This window comes from Abrus precatorius, unplaced genomic scaffold, assembly GCF_003935025.1.
Source record: "Abrus precatorius isolate BTA unplaced genomic scaffold, Abrus_2018 Scaffold3, whole genome shotgun sequence".
NCBI classification, from domain to species: Eukaryota; Viridiplantae; Streptophyta; class Magnoliopsida; order Fabales; family Fabaceae; genus Abrus; species Abrus precatorius.
Genome location: NW_020874373.1, coordinates 10,882,952 through 10,902,166, shown reverse-complemented (window position 1 = coordinate 10,902,166; position 19,215 = coordinate 10,882,952). Strand labels below are relative to the sequence as shown.

The 19,215-nt window shown below is 34.9% G+C and overlaps 1 protein-coding gene across 1 annotated transcript in view; it reads right to left on the bottom strand.

Moving 5' to 3' along the window:
• LOC113861436 (ABC transporter A family member 1) overlaps positions 1–19,215 on the bottom strand; it is a 44,309-nt gene that overhangs the window by 2,670 nt on the left and 22,424 nt on the right. The window contains exons 21-38 of the mRNA XM_027494243.1: positions 17,682–18,389; positions 17,380–17,558; positions 15,569–15,779; positions 15,159–15,242; positions 14,838–14,879; positions 14,652–14,748; positions 12,978–13,105; positions 12,799–12,903; positions 12,151–12,297; positions 11,521–11,778; positions 11,251–11,386; positions 8,981–9,060; positions 8,773–8,880; positions 6,929–7,079; positions 6,344–6,480; positions 6,175–6,249; positions 5,801–6,104; positions 4,682–4,815 (exon numbers count right to left, since the gene is read on the bottom strand). Coding sequence (XP_027350044.1) covers positions 4,682–4,815; positions 5,801–6,104; positions 6,175–6,249; positions 6,344–6,480; positions 6,929–7,079; positions 8,773–8,880; positions 8,981–9,060; positions 11,251–11,386; positions 11,521–11,778; positions 12,151–12,297; positions 12,799–12,903; positions 12,978–13,105; positions 14,652–14,748; positions 14,838–14,879; positions 15,159–15,242; positions 15,569–15,779; positions 17,380–17,558; positions 17,682–18,389 — 3,084 coding nt within the window. The remainder of the gene's footprint in view (positions 1–4,681; positions 4,816–5,800; positions 6,105–6,174; positions 6,250–6,343; positions 6,481–6,928; positions 7,080–8,772; positions 8,881–8,980; positions 9,061–11,250; positions 11,387–11,520; positions 11,779–12,150; positions 12,298–12,798; positions 12,904–12,977; positions 13,106–14,651; positions 14,749–14,837; positions 14,880–15,158; positions 15,243–15,568; positions 15,780–17,379; positions 17,559–17,681; positions 18,390–19,215) is intronic.

The window sequence follows — 19,215 nt, the reverse complement described above, 5'->3', positions numbered from 1 at the left end:
CTCTATGGTTTGAGATTAGATTTTGAGCTCTCCTATTGTTACTACTATGAATTCTACTTGGTCCACCTTACTTCGCGTACCGCCCAAGTCTCCTTCTAACCCAGATGTGGCTCCTGTTCTCGTTGATCCCGCTGCTTTGGTCTCTTAGAATAGTAACCGTAATCGTCCCTGCAAACCCAGTAAACGTCGTCTTAAGTGTGACCATTGTCACAAACTTAGTCACAAGAAAAATGGACATCATAGTGATTGTCTACCAATTGACCAACAGAAAGAAAATTATGTGGGAGTTCAGATGAAACAAGAATATTGTTAAAAGTAGGGGTAATATCTCCAATAGCAGAAATTGGAATAATATTACTGTTATCAACCTGAATATGGTCAAAACCATGATATGGACGAACATGTTTAAGGAAACTGTTGGAACTGGTCATATAATTGGATGCAGCAGAATCAAGAAGCCAAGACTTAGTATGTGGAAGACTTTTAACTTGAATCCCCAATGCAGAAAAGGTTGAGATAATCATCTGTTGCACCATTTCAAGCGTAAGAGCAACAGGTGTAGGAATATGTAGAGGAGCAAGTTCAGGTGTGGCCACATTTTCATGCTGATCAGCAGAGGAAGGGACAACATTGGCTTGACAGGTAGTTGGTTGATGTCTTGACAGGCGAATGGAGCACTCTTTGATTATATGGCATGGCTTTTTGCAGTAATTGCAGATTTTTTTTGTACAGTTTGCAGCAATATGGCCATAGTTCTTACAATTGAAGCATTGAATTTACTCATATCCCTATTGTTGCCCCTTCCTTGAGCTGTAAAAGCCACCTGGGAAGCAGTCAAAGTATCTTATTCAAGAGTGGTTTGGCTGAAAAATGTTCTTCACGAAGCAATTCAGCAAAATAGGTATCCAGGAATGGAGTAGGGTCACGACTCATCAGATTAGAACGCACATTTTTAAATTTTGAACGTAGTTTCATCAGAAACTGATCACGCTAGCTGGTCGCATGGACTTCCAACACAATAGGGAGAGACTCTTTAGAAACGGAAGCACACACAATTTCAGAAAAGTCAGCCCAAAGATTTTGAAAATCAGAGTAATACTGCTAAATAAACAAGTTGCCCTGAGTGTAGTTAGCAATCTCACACTCCAATTGAAATCTTCTGGCTGAATTAGGATGGTAAACCTTCTTCAAATACTCCCACATAGACTTGGCAGTTTTATGAGAGCATAGATGAAGAACAATTTGTTGATCACAAGACCCAGTGATCTAAGACATTAATCTAGCATCCTTGATACGCCATTGAGCCAGTTGTGTAGGGTCTTGAGGTGTTGGTACAGTGCCATCTATATGACCCCATAATTCCTTTCCAGTAACAAATAACCTGAATTGAAATTCCCATAAGGAATAATTCTTCCCAGTAAATTTGACACAAAACTCAGAAGTGGAACCAACCATGATGGGAAAGAAACAACCAGAGCAGACCAGGAAGAAGGAGAAAAAAATTCTGCTGCAGCCTCAAAGGTGCAGAACCAAGAGAATTCAAGAAGATCAAAGGCAAGACCAAGATGTCAAATAAGAGGCTAGAATAAGAAAAAAAAATTCCTGCACTCAAATATCAAAGTAAAAAAATGGAAACCTAGAATGTAGGCTGTGATACCATATCAAACTTACTTTGAGTGGCAAAAGATATCTACTGCTTGACTTTTCATTCAATATATAAAGCTAGGTACAGAGAATATTATGCTGAAATCTAGGCTAAATTACAGGAACTTCTAGACTATTATTAGGTAATTCTAATCTATACTATTAATGGCTGATTCTATCCTATTTATGGTAATACAATAGAATAATAACAGCTGTACACATTAATACAAAAGAATAGTAATGGCTGTACATAAATACTCGAACTCTCCTTCATGGTAATGTTCCTTATCAATTTTGGGCCAACGCTGTCCTTATAGCCTGTTATCTTATCAATCGTATGCCCTCTTCTACTCTTAATAACCATGTATCACACTCTGTCTTGTTTCCTCACCAGTCCTAACATCCTTTACCTCCTCGTGTTTTTGGGTCTAGGAGTTGACAAACTTTCGCCTCATGCTCACAAATGTATCTTCTTTGGTTACAGTTGATCACAAAAAGATTATAAGTGTTACTCTTCCACCCTTAAACACTATCTTATCTTAGCTGATGTTACTTTCTCTGAGTCTATTCCTTTCATTGGGTCTGAATCTTCTCCAGCACCTTCTTAGTCTGTCACATCTCTCCTATTTGTTCCTGTTGTTTTTCAACCCCCAGAGACATCCACCTCCACCAGATATGACTCCTCCAAATGCTCTTCCTCTGCGTCTTTTACAGGTTTATCTCCGCCGGCCCCACCCACCTGTGCTACCACCAGCTAATGAAGGGACTCTATCTGACTCATCGCCGGCTCCAACTCATTCACCTCTTTCGACCTTGCCTTCTGAGACTGATCTTCCTATTGCTCTTCGCAAAAGTATACGTCCCACTCGCAATCATTCTCTTCATTATGTTGCTTTGTCATATCATCATTTATCTTCCTTTCATTATATGTGTCTTTCGTCTTTGTCTTCTGTTTCTATTCCTAAACATTCAGATGAAGCTCTTTCACATCTTGGTTGGCATCAAGCTATGTTTGATGAGATGAGTGCATTTCAGAATAGTGGAACTTGGGACCTAGCTCCCCTACTAGCGGGCAAATCAGTTGTTAGATGCCAATGGGTTTACACAGTTAAAGTTGAACCTGATGGGCATGTTGATCACCTTAAAGCTCACTTGGTCGCACAAAGGTTATACCCAAATCTTTGGCTTGGATTATGGTGACACTTTCTCTCCAGTGGCCAAAATGGCGTTTGTTCGCTTATTCTTGTCCATGGCTGTCATCCGCCATTGACCTCTTTATTAGCTTGACATCAAAAATGTTTTTCTTTATGGTGATCTCATTGAAGAAGTCTATATGGAGCAACCTCCTGGTTTTGTTGCTCAAAGGGAGTCTTTTGGATTAGTCTTTCGTCTTCGAAAATTCCTATATGGCCTGAAACAGTCTCCTAGGGCATGGTTTGGCTGATTCAGCACTGTAGTCTAGCAATTTGGGATGACTCGGAGTGAAGCAGATCATTCATTTTTCTACCGCCATTCACCCACAGGATGCATTTACTTGATTATTTACGTCGACAACATTGTTATTACTAGTAGTGATCAAAATGGCATTATACAGATAAAGCAACACTATGTCACCATTTTCAGACAAAAGACCTTAGCAAACTTCGATACTTCTCAAGAATAGAGGTAGCACAATCAAAAAATAGTATTGTTATTTCTCAAAGGAAGTACGCATTGGATATCTTAGAGGAAACAAGCTTGATGGGTGCTAAACCTGTGGATACTCCTATGGATCCTAATTCCAAACTTTTGCCAAGTCAAAGGGAGCCTCTTTCTGACCCAGAGAAGTGTAGGAGATTGGTTGGGAAGCTAAATTATCTTACTGTCACTTGTTCAGACATCTCTTATACAGTTAGTGTGGTAAATCAATTTCTCAATTCTCTCTGCGAAGGACATTGGGACACATTGATTTGCATCTTAAACTATATCAAAGGAGCCCTAGGGAAAGGACTTATGTATGAAGACAAGGTTAGGTTACTCTGATGCAAATTGGGCAAGTTCTCCTATTGATAGAAGATCTACTTCTTGCTATTGCATTCTTATTGGAGAGAATTTAATTTTTTAGCCACGTGAACTTATCTGGCTAAAACAACTTCTCAAATAACTGAGATTTGGAAACATTACACAAATGACATTTATTTGTGATAACCAAGTAGCCTTGCATCAAATCCGGTATTTCATAAAAGGACAAAGCACATTGAAATCGATTGCCACTTCATTTATGAGAAGATCTTATCGGAGGACATCACCATAAGTTTTGTCAATTCAAATGACCAACTGATAGATGTTTTTACTAAGTCTTTGAGAGGTCTTCGAATTAGTTACATATGTAACAAGCTTGGTGCATATGATCTATATGCTCAAGCTTGAGGGGGAGTGTTAGAAGTATGCAAATATAGAAACATGTAATTATAGTAATGCTGTAATTAGGAAGATGATATGCTGCATTTACGGAAATAATATTCTTGTAATTATGGTAATTAGGTAACCATAATATCTCTGTAATTAATCCTTGTATTAATGCTCCTAGTATAAATATATGCTCCGGTGTGTAGTTGAGACACATGGATTCACTCAATGCTCTTTTGTTTTATTTTCTCTGAACACTTTATTTTTTTAGAGCTTTTTAAGAATTATGCTTGGCCCAACTCCTTTTAAGGAGAAGATGAATTCTAAAAAGCTGGGCCAAAGTCTGCCTAATTGTGATTCCTTATGGTAGTCAACCCCTGTACATAGTGATGACCCAGGCTTCTAACGTTTAATGAACACCTTTCTCTACAATTACCAAAGAAATGGAGAGAAAATCCAAGAATTGTGGAATTTTTGTATCTGCATGGTGTTAGTTTCCCAGAAAATCTGTAGGTTAGAAAGTGAAGCTAGTCTACAAATTTAAACGGTTAAATTATAGAGACATACATTCAAACACAATAATTTTTCAATCATAACATAGAATTTTCCCATCTCATTAAAAGAATGGAATGTGGTAACTCAAAAATACCTGATATCTGACACTCAAACCATTGCATCCTTGACATCTTGCTCCACGAAATGAAGAGAGAATAAATGAATTGATTTCTGAGAATTTTTGTTTGGACAGCCACCACTCAGAAAATACTGGCAATGGAATACCACCTAGATCACCAACATAGTAGAAAAGGGGAAATTAATACTAGAAGAGAATTTCCGCATTTTTAGATTTAGAGATTAATAATTTAATATTTTATTGCCATGGACCAACTCTCCCAAAAGATGCTATTAGGTGAAGGCTCAAGATTGATTTTATCTCTAACATGTACGAAATGTGTGTCTGCTTCTTCAGCTTTCTCCCTTTTCGGGGGGTAGGGGCGGTTGAGTGGTTCATAAATGAATTAAGCAAGAACAATTTACAAGGAACTTTATATACTATGAATTGTAAACAAGATATTTAGTCTGTTTAAAAAGCTGATGGAAGTTTGAAAAGCATAATGTGAGTTTAATTAATACATACAACGCATAAGTGGAATTTTCACAGCCTAATCTACACCTAAGGTTTGTAGGTTGTACTTGTTAAACCTGCAGGTATAAATGTATTGAGCAATATCTAAATTATGTACATGATGGTTTACTGACACGCTATGACAGAATCATGCAAAAATGACAGTAAAAAACTGAGTAACTAACATAGATTTCCCAATGTTCATCAAATTTCAAAAACTTTCTCTGCTTCTGTTTTCACACTGACCTACCTTATGCAAGATTTAAGGTGGCTTCTGTAACTTTGAAACCAAGAGGGGACGAGAAGGGACATTTTTTTCCATTTCATAACAAGAAAGCAGATCATTATACTTTAAAATGAGGGGAGAACTATATGGTTTACTCTAAAAATTAATTGACAAAATCAAAACATAACATATTTGGAAAAATAACACATGTATATATCAAAATGTGAAAAAGCTTGTACTACTGAACAGATACATTGAACACAAAAAGAATTCATTCAAGAAAACAATTGAGAGATGAGATCCATGTCCTTTTTCAGGTACAAACACATTTTCCACCAAGAAAAACCATCATTAACTTGCTGCAAAAGTTTCAATGATATGAAGAAGAAGGCCTTCAATGGAAAATTCACTCATACCATCTCGTAAAAGTTGTTCTGATAACTGTTCCTGAGAAGCTCCATCGTAGACAGGTGTACAAGAGATTAGTGTCTTTACTCTTTCTTCATTGTCAAGCCAGCGCCCAATTAAGCCAATCATTTCTCGTGTCAAACTAATCTCTGCAATGGAGGTATTTCCTGAGGTAATGGAGTCTGTGCCCCCAATGCATATTTCAAGGTCATTAAGTAAGCTCCTAGGATGAGAAGGGACATCGAGAAGTATTTCCTGAATAGCTTGGCAGAAGGTTTGCAAGTCCACAGAACTCACTTCAGTAGGTTTTACCTGGAAACAGGGAAACTAAGAATTACACAATTGAAGGAGCTTTTAAAAAGGAAAAATGAACCATTAGTACCTCTAGCTCCAGATAATTGCCAAATCTTGTTTTAAGATGCTGTGGACTTCCTATGCATCGTAATCGTCCACCAACCTTCAGAGAAACACAATATAAAGCAATGGGTATATGCTTGTGGGTGCAAGCCAAGGCTTCAAGAATGTGAAGAGAAATAAAAATAAGTTTGTACCATTATCCCTATTCTGGTACATAAAGCTTGAGCTTCATTCATGCTGTGAGTGGTAAGAATTACAGCAGTCTTTCCTCGTCTTGTTGAGATCCTAGATATCACATCCCACATGAACCTTTTGGCAATGGGATCCATACCTAAAAGCATGAAAAATAAGAACTGACAGATAATCATTTTGCAATTCATCAAGCATAAGAAAATATGCAATTTGTCTCACATAGCTAATCTACATGTTAGCTTCAAAAACTCTTGCCTCAAACGAGAGGTCCAGTTGCTTTGTGTCAAAAATCACAAGACATAAGTAACCACCCATGAATGGAGAACATGCCCCTTCACTTCAAAGCTCAATGGGCTTGATACATGAACAATTAAACTATGCAGAAACTACTTTAAAACAAAATCTTGACTTAAGAATTGAGGGCAACAAGAATTGAATTCTAGACCACTTGGTGAACTGATATTTCAAAGCATGTCAAGGAACCAATTAAACTAAAAGTTTAGGCTTTTAGTACAAGTTAAAAATCGATAAAGGCATTCTCATCACGTTTAAAGATATATGATATTTGAGAATAAATGTTATTTTACCAGTGGATGGTTCATCAAGAATGACAATAGGAGGATCTCCAATCATTGCAATTGCAACTGATAGTTTCCTTTTATTCCCTCCACTAAGTGAAAATGATGGTTTATTAGCATGCTTCAATAAGTCAAACTCTGACAACTTTTCCATAACAACCTGTCCAAATAAAATAATCATAGGCAATAAAGGACAATATATAATGAGTCAAGATCCATTGACACTAGATGTTAAACTTAAATATTTACACCACTTAATAACTATTTATAGAATACAAAATTAATCAATCCAACTCTTAAATCATCTTATATTATCTTCCTGATTATATCTATCAAATTTCATGTAATTTAGACATTTGTATGTTATCTAAAATTTGATATTTACTTATATTATTAAAAAATATTATCCATTGAAATAAAGTAATGCAATGAAGTACTTAATAATTTCTTTTCATGAAATTTTGTAAAGTTGATCTATTTAATAAGAACCTTCAAACCAATGGTTGAATTGATTAATCTTACATTTCAATATTTCATAAAAAGTTATTAAGTTGTGTAAGTATATAAGTTTGACACCTGGTGTTAACAAATTCTAACTCATAATATATAGCAAATAAGAATGAATGTAACATTGAAAATGGCTCTCATATTTTTAATGATCAAAATGGCAAGTATGTCATATGTGGATTTTCCATTACATCATAAAGCAAACAGCCCATCTTTATTAAGCTCTAAAATTTGGTGTGCAAAGTATCTATTGGAATCCAGTAAATGAAGCATTTAAAGCATAATTCTCTTTTGTTTGAATCTGTTTCAGATCTAGGATCAATTTGTTGAAAATAATGGTATTTAATGTACTTAAGAAACAGTGTGTCCATGTATATCGTGTGTATATACATTTAGTGTTCATGGGTATTAGAGTCTTGAATGTTGCATCACTTATTATAATCTTAGGGAATAGGCTGTCTATTAAGAGACTATATTCCAAATTCAACAAATTGGAACAGAAGTGAGTATATCTAGAGAAAATAGTGAAGAATAGGAAGTTGCTTGTCTGCAATTCTGGCTTGCATTGTTAACTATTATCCTTTAGACCAATGTTAGGCTGCCATTGAGCGCTTTCAAGTCATAAACTGTTTAATAAATTACTATTTTGAGAGACGGGGAATAGTTAGTAGGATGAGAAAGTTCATATTTATCTTAAATACATAAATTAATTCAAATTATAAGTATTTTATGCCTTTCAGATCTTTTACATCTTGCATAGAGGATTAATGCACCATTACCAAAATAGTTAAAAGATATAAAAGACGTATTCTTGTATAAAGGCGATTAGATGGGTCAATTTTGACAATACTGAATAGGTTTTTTCCATCAGCGAATCATGACAGCCAATCAATATCATTAGCACAAAAATAATTTTCTCTTGATGTAATGAAGTTTGGTTTGTTCCCTGTCTCATGGCCAACACATTTTTTATTTTGTGGTGAAGAAGTTAGCATTAAGAATAAAATTGTTCAGAATAACTGATTGATCACTAGCATAATGTAGTGTTTAATGCTTGTGTTAAAATATTTATTAAGAGAAATCTTCACAGTTCTTTAAATCATATTTCATTTCAATAAAATTTCTAGACTATATAAGGAGGTGTAATGTCTATTTCTATATGGGTTGTATTTGCCTGGCTTTTCTATTTACTTTTTAGCATATTAACAGGATGGAAAAGGCTTTTCTAATTTTTAAGGATGGCAGTATGAATCATAAAATGATTATTCAAAAATGAATATTATCACTATAATTTATCCCAACCATAAGAAACACTACTAAAGTGATTAGAAATTGCTTACACATACATTGTCTATTGCATAATCTGGAACACCTTTTATTCTAGCATAAAGCTCAAGATGCTCTCGGACAGTTAAGTATTCCAACAAAGCATCAAATTGTGGACAATATCCAATCTGAGAGTGAAAATTAAGATAAACAAAGAAAGGGTCAGGGTAAATGTTTATTCTATGATTGTATGCTTCTGCTTATATTTAAGAAGAAAAAAGCACATACATATTGTCGAGCAGCCTTGGGATGGGAGCATATGTCTTTGCCAAAAATAAAAGCAGTTCCATCAGAAGGAGATTCTTCCCCTGTTTGGAAGAGAAAAACACAACTTTTAGCAATAAACCCATAAGAAGCATAGAGAAATGCCAAGTTTACAGTTATTCAACCATGAGCAATTATAATTGTTCAAAATCTATCAAAAGTTTTTCCTAGCATCACAATTCATTCCGTCAGTTTGTCTGAAATAGAAGCCTAAGCTTATGCAGCAAACAATCATAAAACACATACTTATTAGCCAAAAAAGGTCAGAACAAAGTATTGCTGAAAATTTTATTATTCAACCATGCAGATTTTAACCATTTTTTCCTCTTTGATGGGTTGTCAAATTCTTCAATGGCCCCTTACCTATATTGGTGTTCCTAATCCTCAGGCCCATTTCTTTTGGGAGCCTGTCATTATAAAGCTATCTAAGAAGTTAGATAGTTGGAAAGGTGGTTTCTATTCTTTGGGTGGTTATATTACTGTTCAGTCATCTTTATCTAATATCCCATTGTATTATCTCTCTTTTTCACAAATTGCTGCTCAGAGTTAAGATTACAAGAGATCTTCTTTGGTCCTGTCAGTACTAACGGATTTAGAGCAGATCACCTTGTTAGCCAAGAGATTTATAATATACCAAAAAAAGGAGGTTTGGGTCTTGGAAACTTGGTTTCCAAAAACATTGTTTTGACAGCTAAATGGTTTTGGCCTTTTCCTTTACAGACTACCTCATGGGATCAAGTTATCCAAAGTATGGATATCACTCTAGAGGGATGCCAAACCTTTGGCTAATGGTTCTTTCAAATCTCATACTTCATTGGTTTTGGATGATGGGTCCTGTATTTGTTAAGAGGCCTCACATTAGCTAGAAAAAAAGAAAGAATATGCCTTATAAGGGCTTAGGTAGTCCTCCCCCTCTGAACTAACTTTTAGGAGTGAGTTAGGGGTAAGTTTTCTAATATGGTATTAGAGCCTATCTAATTTGAATGTTAGACTGCCCACAGATGTTTAGCCCTGTTGAGCCACCTACAGATGTCCAATCTTGCAAACTTTACACACCAGATGCCTAGTCCTAGTCATGGAGGGGTGTGTTAATATGTCATACATTAGTTAGGAATAGTGTTAAAATACTCCTTACAAGGGCTTGCGTAATTCTTCTGAGCTAGCTTTTGGGAATGATTTGGGCCTAAGTTTCTTAATAGTATTAAATTTTGAGATGATTTTTGAGTGGATAATGTACCTCTTTCTGATGCACTTCCTAGACTTTTTCATCCCTCAAATTTTGCACAATGCTCCTAAAATTTCAATTTTATTCTTCATCTCAGTCTACTATTCTAGAAACTTCACATATTTAAAAATAGTCTCTTTTGGTATAGCTGAATTCAATCCATCTTTCATCAAATCCAGACATGAGGATTTAGTCTATTGACACTTCAGATTTATCTTCTTGCAAATCCTTTTTCCAGTTTCTCCCTTCTTCTCTCAGTAATGCTTCTTTCCTGTTGCATGAGTCCATTTGGTAATCAATTATGCCCTCTGGCTCCAATGTCAAATCTTTGTTGGTTTTGATTATTGTTCTAACTTCTAAACAGGATTAATACTAATGAATTACTTCATATTCAAACAACTTTAACTGCTTTATCCCCTGATTACGGTGTTATGTGCAGATTGAGTTCTGAAACTGGTTCTCATTTATTCTAATTTCTAACAATGCTTAGCAGTCTCCCTTCTCTGGAATGCCTAGAGTGGTATTTTTGGTGAATATGCCCAAGTAATCTTCACCAGTTACTGTGAGTTAATTTTAGACAATTTAGCACTAGTAGAAATGCTAAAAGGTTTTGGCACTGTTCTCAATGTGCGTTTCTTTAGGGTGTTTGGTTCAAAGAAATGCAAGAGTCTTTATTGTTTGTCAGCTGTCTCTTGAGTTCCCTTGATACTTTATGGCACTCCACTAATTGTCTTTTTAGGGTATCTTCTAGCTTTACAAAGTGATTGTCATCCTATGTTGGATGCTTCTTGTCCTTAGTTTCTTTTCTTAGCTTCTTGGTCTTGAATTCTTCAGTTAGAGTATTTCTTAACCTCTCACATTTGCACCTTTCTCTTCAATCTTAAATAATTTTTTGTTTATATAATTGAAAAAACAATGCAGGCTTTCAGAGGTTTTAATTAAAAATTAAAATTGTTAGCCAAAGATGGGCATATCACATGTAAGACAACTGTACATAAATCTGATATACCACATAGCATAGAAATAGTAGTGGTCTTTCCAGCTCCATTTGTTCCTAAAAAGCCAAAACATTCTCCTTCCTGAACGGAGAAAGTTAATGAATCAACTGCAACCTTTTTCCCGTGATACTTCTCCTCAGAATACACCTTAAATTCAGAAAACATCACTACAATTAAGAACTAAGGAGAATTGTTTTCAAATGTGAAACAATTTTTTTTACAAAAGAGCATGTTGAGGTAAATAAAAATAGCATGTTGAAGTAAATAATCATATGAAATACCTTACGAAGATTACGCAAGTAGATAATGGAATTGTCAAGGGAACCTGAAAGTACTCTATTTCTTTCTGTTTTCACATCTACATCTTCATCATGGTCCATAGAAACAGTTTCAGAGGACGGTTCTAACAGAGGTTCCAAATAAGTAGTATCGGGCCGGAAGATATTAATATTTTCACACCACTTCTTGATCATCAATGAAGTCAATTTGAGAGAAGGAAAAATTTCAAGTGCGAGCGTCAACAAAAAGTAACCAAAGCTCTGTCATACAAGAGAAAGTTGGATGAGATAAAGCAAAATATGTGTCTCGTTTTATATGTCTATGTATGTGTTTTACTCAAACTATCACTTATATATATGAGTTGTGTTAGCATCAGCCCTTTGGAATGATTTAAGCAACGAAACATAAGTTTTTATTGAGAAACGTGGTACTTATTATATTTTTGTATTTCTAAAGTAAAACTGCTTTTTTTTCTCCATAAAAACATTATAGTTTTAGTTGCTTATAAACAACTGTTAGGACTGCCATTAACAAAACCACTTATATATATGTCTTTGCATTTTAAACTTTGAAACTTAGAATATAACAATTAGAAATACAATAGCAGCAAAGTTAGATGAAAAGTCTTGCACCTCAACAGCAAGATAACAGATAGAGGCACCAGTAACATTCCAATCAAACACCCCATCACTTGTTTTATCTTTCATTCCTTGCCGCAGAAGAGCTAATGAAGCAAGACCATCAGCAAAACAAAATCCAGGAGATATTCTGAAGAAGTTCTGAAAGAGAACATCAAATGCATATCGTTATGTAGTGATTACCACAGTCAATGCACAAATAACAATTCAAGCATCTAAAACACTAGTTGCATATCATTTCCAATAGCATTCCTTTACTTTGTACTGATTTATAGTCTAAAATTCTAAATGATGTTGATATTTAACCCAAAGACACCAGTTGTGCTTATCCTAGAAGCCTACTTCATCTGATTGAAAGGTCGTTCAATTCCTCCTCTTATCTATAACAGAGACAACCCATGGAGGTGACCACTTACTAAATAACAGAAAAGAAATCCAGATCTATAACTGATCACACAGAATAGAAAGAAACATATCTATATCTTAGTATCTACTTATAATGGCAACATTCCAAGCATTAAGTAGAAAGCAGTGACAGTAATAAATGGTTTAGGAAGGATTTAATAGGAATCTAAAATGCTAAAAATACTCTGATAACATTTTTTCTGAGAATTAGAGTAAAAAATAAAGGGTATATTATACCTTAAGAAAAGAATTGGCACTCATTGTGGATGGCATGAGTCCCATAACAAATGAGATAACCATTAGTATCAATCCAGTGAAAAAGTGGACCAGGAGAACCACGTTCTGTAAGACAACCGAATACCTTAGACTTTATAAAAGTGATAACTAACAAATGAGAAAACAATGTCTTTCCATACCTGAGCCATAGTATGGTCAAAAAAGAAAAATGTAAGGCAATAAGTTGATGATGCAATTGCTAGTCCATATTCCAAAAGCATGAGGATTGTTGGTAACAAAGAAACCCCTCCAACAAATTGATCCAGACCTACAATAATATTTAATATGCAGTCATTAGCATTGAAATTTATGATACTGTAAAACAGAAGCCAAACAAGAGGAATAAGGTTTGGATGTATTGTGGTGCATCAGGAATCATACTTATAATGATCTGTACCCACAGTCTCTGAGAAAAATTCTGGTTTGGGGGTGGGGAAGTACAAAGGTTCTAATTTATAAATGGCCACTTACCACAAAATCTTAAACCTATAGTAGGCAAGCTGTTCAAGAAATCAAACATATCAATCAAGTCTTGCAAAAGCTTTCAAGTGTGATGTATGTGCAAATGAAAAACATGCAACCGTATTGCCCTAAAATTTAATTGATATTTAATATACTGATAAAGGAGAGAAGCATCAAGATTTGTACAAGACAATCAAGGAGGCTCTTAACACTATATCAAGAAAGAGTTTCCCTAAAAGATCAAGCACTTAAATGAGGGCTAATTAATTTCCTTTCCTTTAAACATCTCTCACAAACAGCAAAATGATACTCTCGTGTGTTTTTTATGCCTTTGTTTCTGTCTCTCTCTTCACTTGACGAAAACATTAAGGATCCATTCCCATCACAAAACCAACAACGCATGTTGAACTTAACACAAAAATGCCACATATTTTGTTAAAGATGAAGATAGAAGGATTAAAATCAGATTTCCTGCTGATTTATTCAACAGAAAAGAAGTTTTAATTGAGAGGACAGTGGTAAAATACTAGTACAGGGATGATAAGAAATCCTGAGGTCGAAGAAAATGCAAAACAAAGTTCAAACTTATGATTTGCAGGCTCAATCAAACATACAACGATCAATGAAAGGATAAGCATGATAAGATAAGTTGGAATATTTGACTACATTCCATATGGCATTATATAACAACACCTAAAGCGATGTAATAAATACCAAAGAATCTTTTCATTTTTTATATAAAAAAAGGGGTGAATTTGGAGCGCGTGGCTCCCCACCAAGGGGACTCTAGGGAGGATAAGTTTGAACCCCGTGACCATGATGCATGTGTAAATTGCATCTCATTTACAGAGTTCTTCATGCATTTTCATGTTTTGTTATGTCTAGCATTGATTTTACGGATTACTACATGTTTTTGTATGCACTTGTAGGTTAATTTTGGCTTTAGAGAGGTCACAAATGTAAGTAGCCAAGCCTACAACTACCAAGAGTCATGATAATTTTAGGGGGAATGAGGAAAATTCAAAAGAAGAGGAACCAGTGAGGTCCATTGGTTGCCCACAGAATATTGCACCCACAGAACGAAATGACAGCACCGCAAAATTTTATGTGCTCTTTCTGTTTTAGACAAAAATACCCCTCTGAAAACTTAAATCTTTTTTAAAGGAAAACCATAACAGCAAAGAAGGAGGAAAACAGCAAAACAAAGGATTCCAAAGAGAGGAAAAAGGCTTAAAAAAATATCAAGAATGGAGGGTCCTGGGGAACAAAAACATCAATGTTCATTTCCCTAGCACATTAAATTTGCAAATAAAAACTAATTAATGATCATTATGAATGAATGAGAAACATACCAAAGATGTAAAAGAGAACTATGGCAAAAGAAGCTGGAAACAAGAAGCTCACAAAGTCCCAAACAAAGGTAGAAGCCCAATATGAAAGGATGGAAACCTGATTAGTAAGTTCAATATCAGATGAATATTCAAAACGATACAAAATAGCATATATTGAACTTTGTTTCTTTTGAAAAACATAGATACCCCACTGATTAGTTGTTGCTGCTTAGCTTTCACTTCACGTTCCTGCATCAATCAGTGTTTACAACATTTAGCACAAGAAGCAAGCAATCTTAGAATGTCATTAGTCTTAGACACCCAAAGAGTTAGAAGTTTCCTCTGGCAAATCATTGCATGTAAAATAAAAATTGAAAATGAAATTCCTCAATCTATCTAGGATTGCAATGACATACTTCAGTGAATCATCAATAAGTAATTTGTTCTCTATTCTACAAATTTCTTCAGGAGAAAAAAAAAACTAAATTAAAAAGATCACATGATGGAAAGCAGTGTAACACAACTTACCTTAACAATTGAAACGGCAAATGAGGCAGGTATAAAAGAGAAAGCAATATTCACAATAATTGCAGCAGAGAAAGCATCCAGGTCCTACAGAATTAAATCCACAGTTTATCAAATATTTAATTTTTGAAGAGCATAGAGGGGATTATAAAACAGTATTGATACAAATGCAAAGGTTGCTGCTATATTAACCCATTATTATTTAAAATTGCTGATAAGCATCCCAGTCAGTGATCACGGACATCACTGGCCATTATGTGCTTTATATGGGAAAATATGAAAAATTAGAACCACAAAAGAGTAAAAAACCTTCAAATATGAAAGGTGATATTCATTGTCACTTCTAATTGGATCATGCATCATGATACTTTAAGGATACCCGCTTCAATGAAGTAAAACAAATATTAGCTTACATGGCGTTGAATGCGTTGGCTTTTTGTTGTTGGTAAAGGGTGGTTGCGTGTCCGAATTGTCATATTTATGTCATGAGTAGCGAGTCTAAGAATTGCAGAATTCATCAAATTGATAAATGTGGGACCAGCATGTTGACAAGAACAGTTGTGTAATACAGTGTAGCCTAAGCTTCCATCATTATTCTGATCATCCATCACAATTGCCCCATACCTGCATATCAAAAGGCATAGCAATAAAATAAAATATCCTGTCATCATCATAAAAATTGTATTCAGTTGTTACTTGTTTTATCTGGGTTGATAAGTTAAACTATAATTAAACAAGCACATATATTAGTCCTTCATTATTCACTTGGAAAATAGCTGCATAATTTCCATCTGCACAAATGTTGAAATGCAACAACAGAAAAATAGCTTAAAACAAATGCCACTATCCATTAGATGCATAAATCTAGCTTAAAAAAGAAAGTTCTCAGACATAAGAGAACTCAAATTTTGCATATGTAGCCAATCTTATTATATAACTATTGTTGGAATTATGTAATTATAGTAATATTATAAATAGGGAAATTAGTACCTTTGTAATTACAGTAACTTCTTATTTTGTATCAATAGTTCCTATTATAAATATATGTTCCGGTGTGTAATCAAAACACACGGATCCATCCTATGTTTCTTGTTCTCTTTTCTCAACAACTATAAATTGTTATAGTATGATAAGGAGCAGCAGGGGATAAAAGCAATTCTTTGGCCTGCACCCAATAAAAGCCATAGACATATATGGTTCTTGAAAGAAGTGTAAGCAAAACTATACTGGGGCATGCACCTAAGAGCCTATGGCTTGGATAGTTTGGTCCTTGTCAAAGCACCACTACTCCTAAAATTCCCCCACAAGCTTGAAATATTGACAAAGTATAAACTCACATCAAGCTTTAACCAAAACTATACAAATATATGAATACAATTTTAAATTTTGGATGGCCAGCAGCAAGAAGAAAACATTACACAATAGTTACTTGAAAGGCCTAGAGATCATCTATGATCTCTGCAGTAGAAGTATATCTGTTTCACATCTATATTATAATCACATCAATGAACAAGAAGAAACATTGGTTTTAGAAAAGGAAATGAATCATTTTAGGTATGAGGTTTGACCAAAATAATTTCAGCATAAACGCAAAAGTTAGCATATGCAAGACTTAAAGCTTTTCTCAAACTATCAAGATGGTCCTCTTTGTGTTTGTTGACAATGGAAATCTGTAGAAGAAAGGAATTCCTATATAAAATACTCGGAAAAAAAAAAAAAAGGGAAGTAGAATCAGGATTCCTCCTAATACAAAGAAAACACTAACAAACAGAGCCAAACTTCAGGTCAAAATGATTGGTAAGATTCATTGCTTGAAAAACTTGTTTTTTTTTTCGGGGGGTCCTCTTTTCTTATATTCCATTCCTATTTTCAAATAGATATTGATTTTCCTATATAATAAAAACAGAGACAGAGACAAAGAATCCTCTACAATAAAATCATAGACAGAGATAGAGGAGGAGGAGGACAAATAATCTTGTCCTCAGGGCTGCCCCCATATTAATATGGATTCTAAGATAACACCACCTATATTCACGGCTAGCACTACAAATTCAATATAACTCCTTAATTGTTTGACACTTCTTAGAAGGAATAGGACAAATACTATAATCTTATCTCATCCTCAGGGCCACCCCAATATTAATATGGATTATAAGATAACAATGCCTTAATTGTTTGAAGGTTCTTAACAGGGAAAAGCAGCATGAGATTCACGTTTTCACACCTAGATTGGTAGGATTCATTAAAGCTAGACATCAAATATTCACTCATTGAAAGTAGAGCAGGTCCCAGACTTGGCCCTGCTGCTTCAACTGCATCAGCTAGTGCCTTTTCTGAATTAGGAAATCTGTATGAGCTTGGCTTGAATTTTTGAATCCACCCTCCTTTGATATTTTGTGCTACCTTCAATATAACACAAAATCCAGTAAAACTTAATCAGGATGCACCACAGTCCATTTTTGGGCAGCAAATAAGTCAGACAATAAAGAAAGCATAAAAAGATAGAATCAACATTCTGTGACGAACCTTTACAGCGATTGGAAAAGATAGATTAAATGGAATTGGACCTCCTCCGCCCCCTCCACTCAATAGAGGGTTAAAATGAGAAGTTGAAAGGGTCAGTGACTGCTGATCAGGATGGGGCTTGAGCATCAGAAATAGGAGGCCAATAAACAAGAAGACAGAAGGAATCATTAGCTGGAAAATAATTGTTTTGTGATCTCTCCGAGCAGATATTGCCCTTTTAATAAATAAAGCTTTAGAATGTTGCCAAAATGTTGACCTATTAATGAAACAACAGCTACAACACTGCACACCCAAGAAGTTGATGAAACTAACAACTGTAGCAAAAATTAAACCACATGCTCTTCCCACCATGGTAAACATGAAACCAAGAATCTTCTTATAATTTCCAAAAAGTTTAAGGTAACTTATTTTTCCAGATGGACAATCATTAGAAGGAAAAGAAGCCAGGGAGTCTGATATATGCGAACGGTTATTTTCTTCGAAGCATTCAACTTCATCATAGTCACATCCTGCAACTCTCAAGAACACCTCCTCCAGAGTTGTTACAGATATACCATAGCTTTCAATACCAAAACTATCTTTGTCACTAACGCCACTCAATTCCATGTTTGAAACAGGTTTTTTCATACAACCTTCAATTTCCCTAAACATCCTCTCAAAGGCTGATGAGGATGCCACAGGAAGCCTGAAAGAAATCTCAGTTCCGACCTGGAAATGCATATCCATAAGACAGGATATAATGGAATCAGCAATCATACCATGTATAACTATGAGAAAAAAGTAATTAGGGTAAGAAGTCATTTTTAAATAGAGTTCAAGCTTGATTAAGCATTACCACCACACTGTTAATCATTCAAACTAATGCTCAAATACATTAAATTATATAATTATTTTTTGGGTATCATATAAAGTGAGATAGACAATTAAATCCTCCACAAGAATAAAGGGAAGAGAGGAAAATTAGGGCTTAATTTACTGGTAAATATGAACTCACCAAATTTTGCTCAACAATCAATTATCATCTTGACAAAACTAGCATATCCAAGTCAAAAGTTATGATTTCTCTTTAACTATTTAACATGTAGAAAAAGTCATGCAAGTTAGCACACATAACTATGGTTTATCTCATTCTCCTGATATGTGGAGTGTGACTCTGATTCAGTAACACCTACAAAGTTATTTCTATATTGCCATTCAGTCACTAAGACATGGATTGGATTTTCAAAGTGTATGATGAATTCAAAGTTGGAAGCAGTTTGCTCATGCTCATAGATTTTGGCGTGAACAACCAAACAAGAATGACAATATTTTAAAGCAGTGTGCTATGCATGGCACTCATTGGTGTCTGGCTGGAACAAAATGCTCATGTTAAGAAACTTGGGCCTAACTCACTCCCAAAAGCTAGCTCATAGGAGGAGGACTACCCTAACCCTTATAAGAAGTATTTTGTCTCTATTCCTAACCAATGTGGGACATCTTAACAATTATCATTATTTTGAGGATAACCAATATTTCATCACAAATGCACACGTAC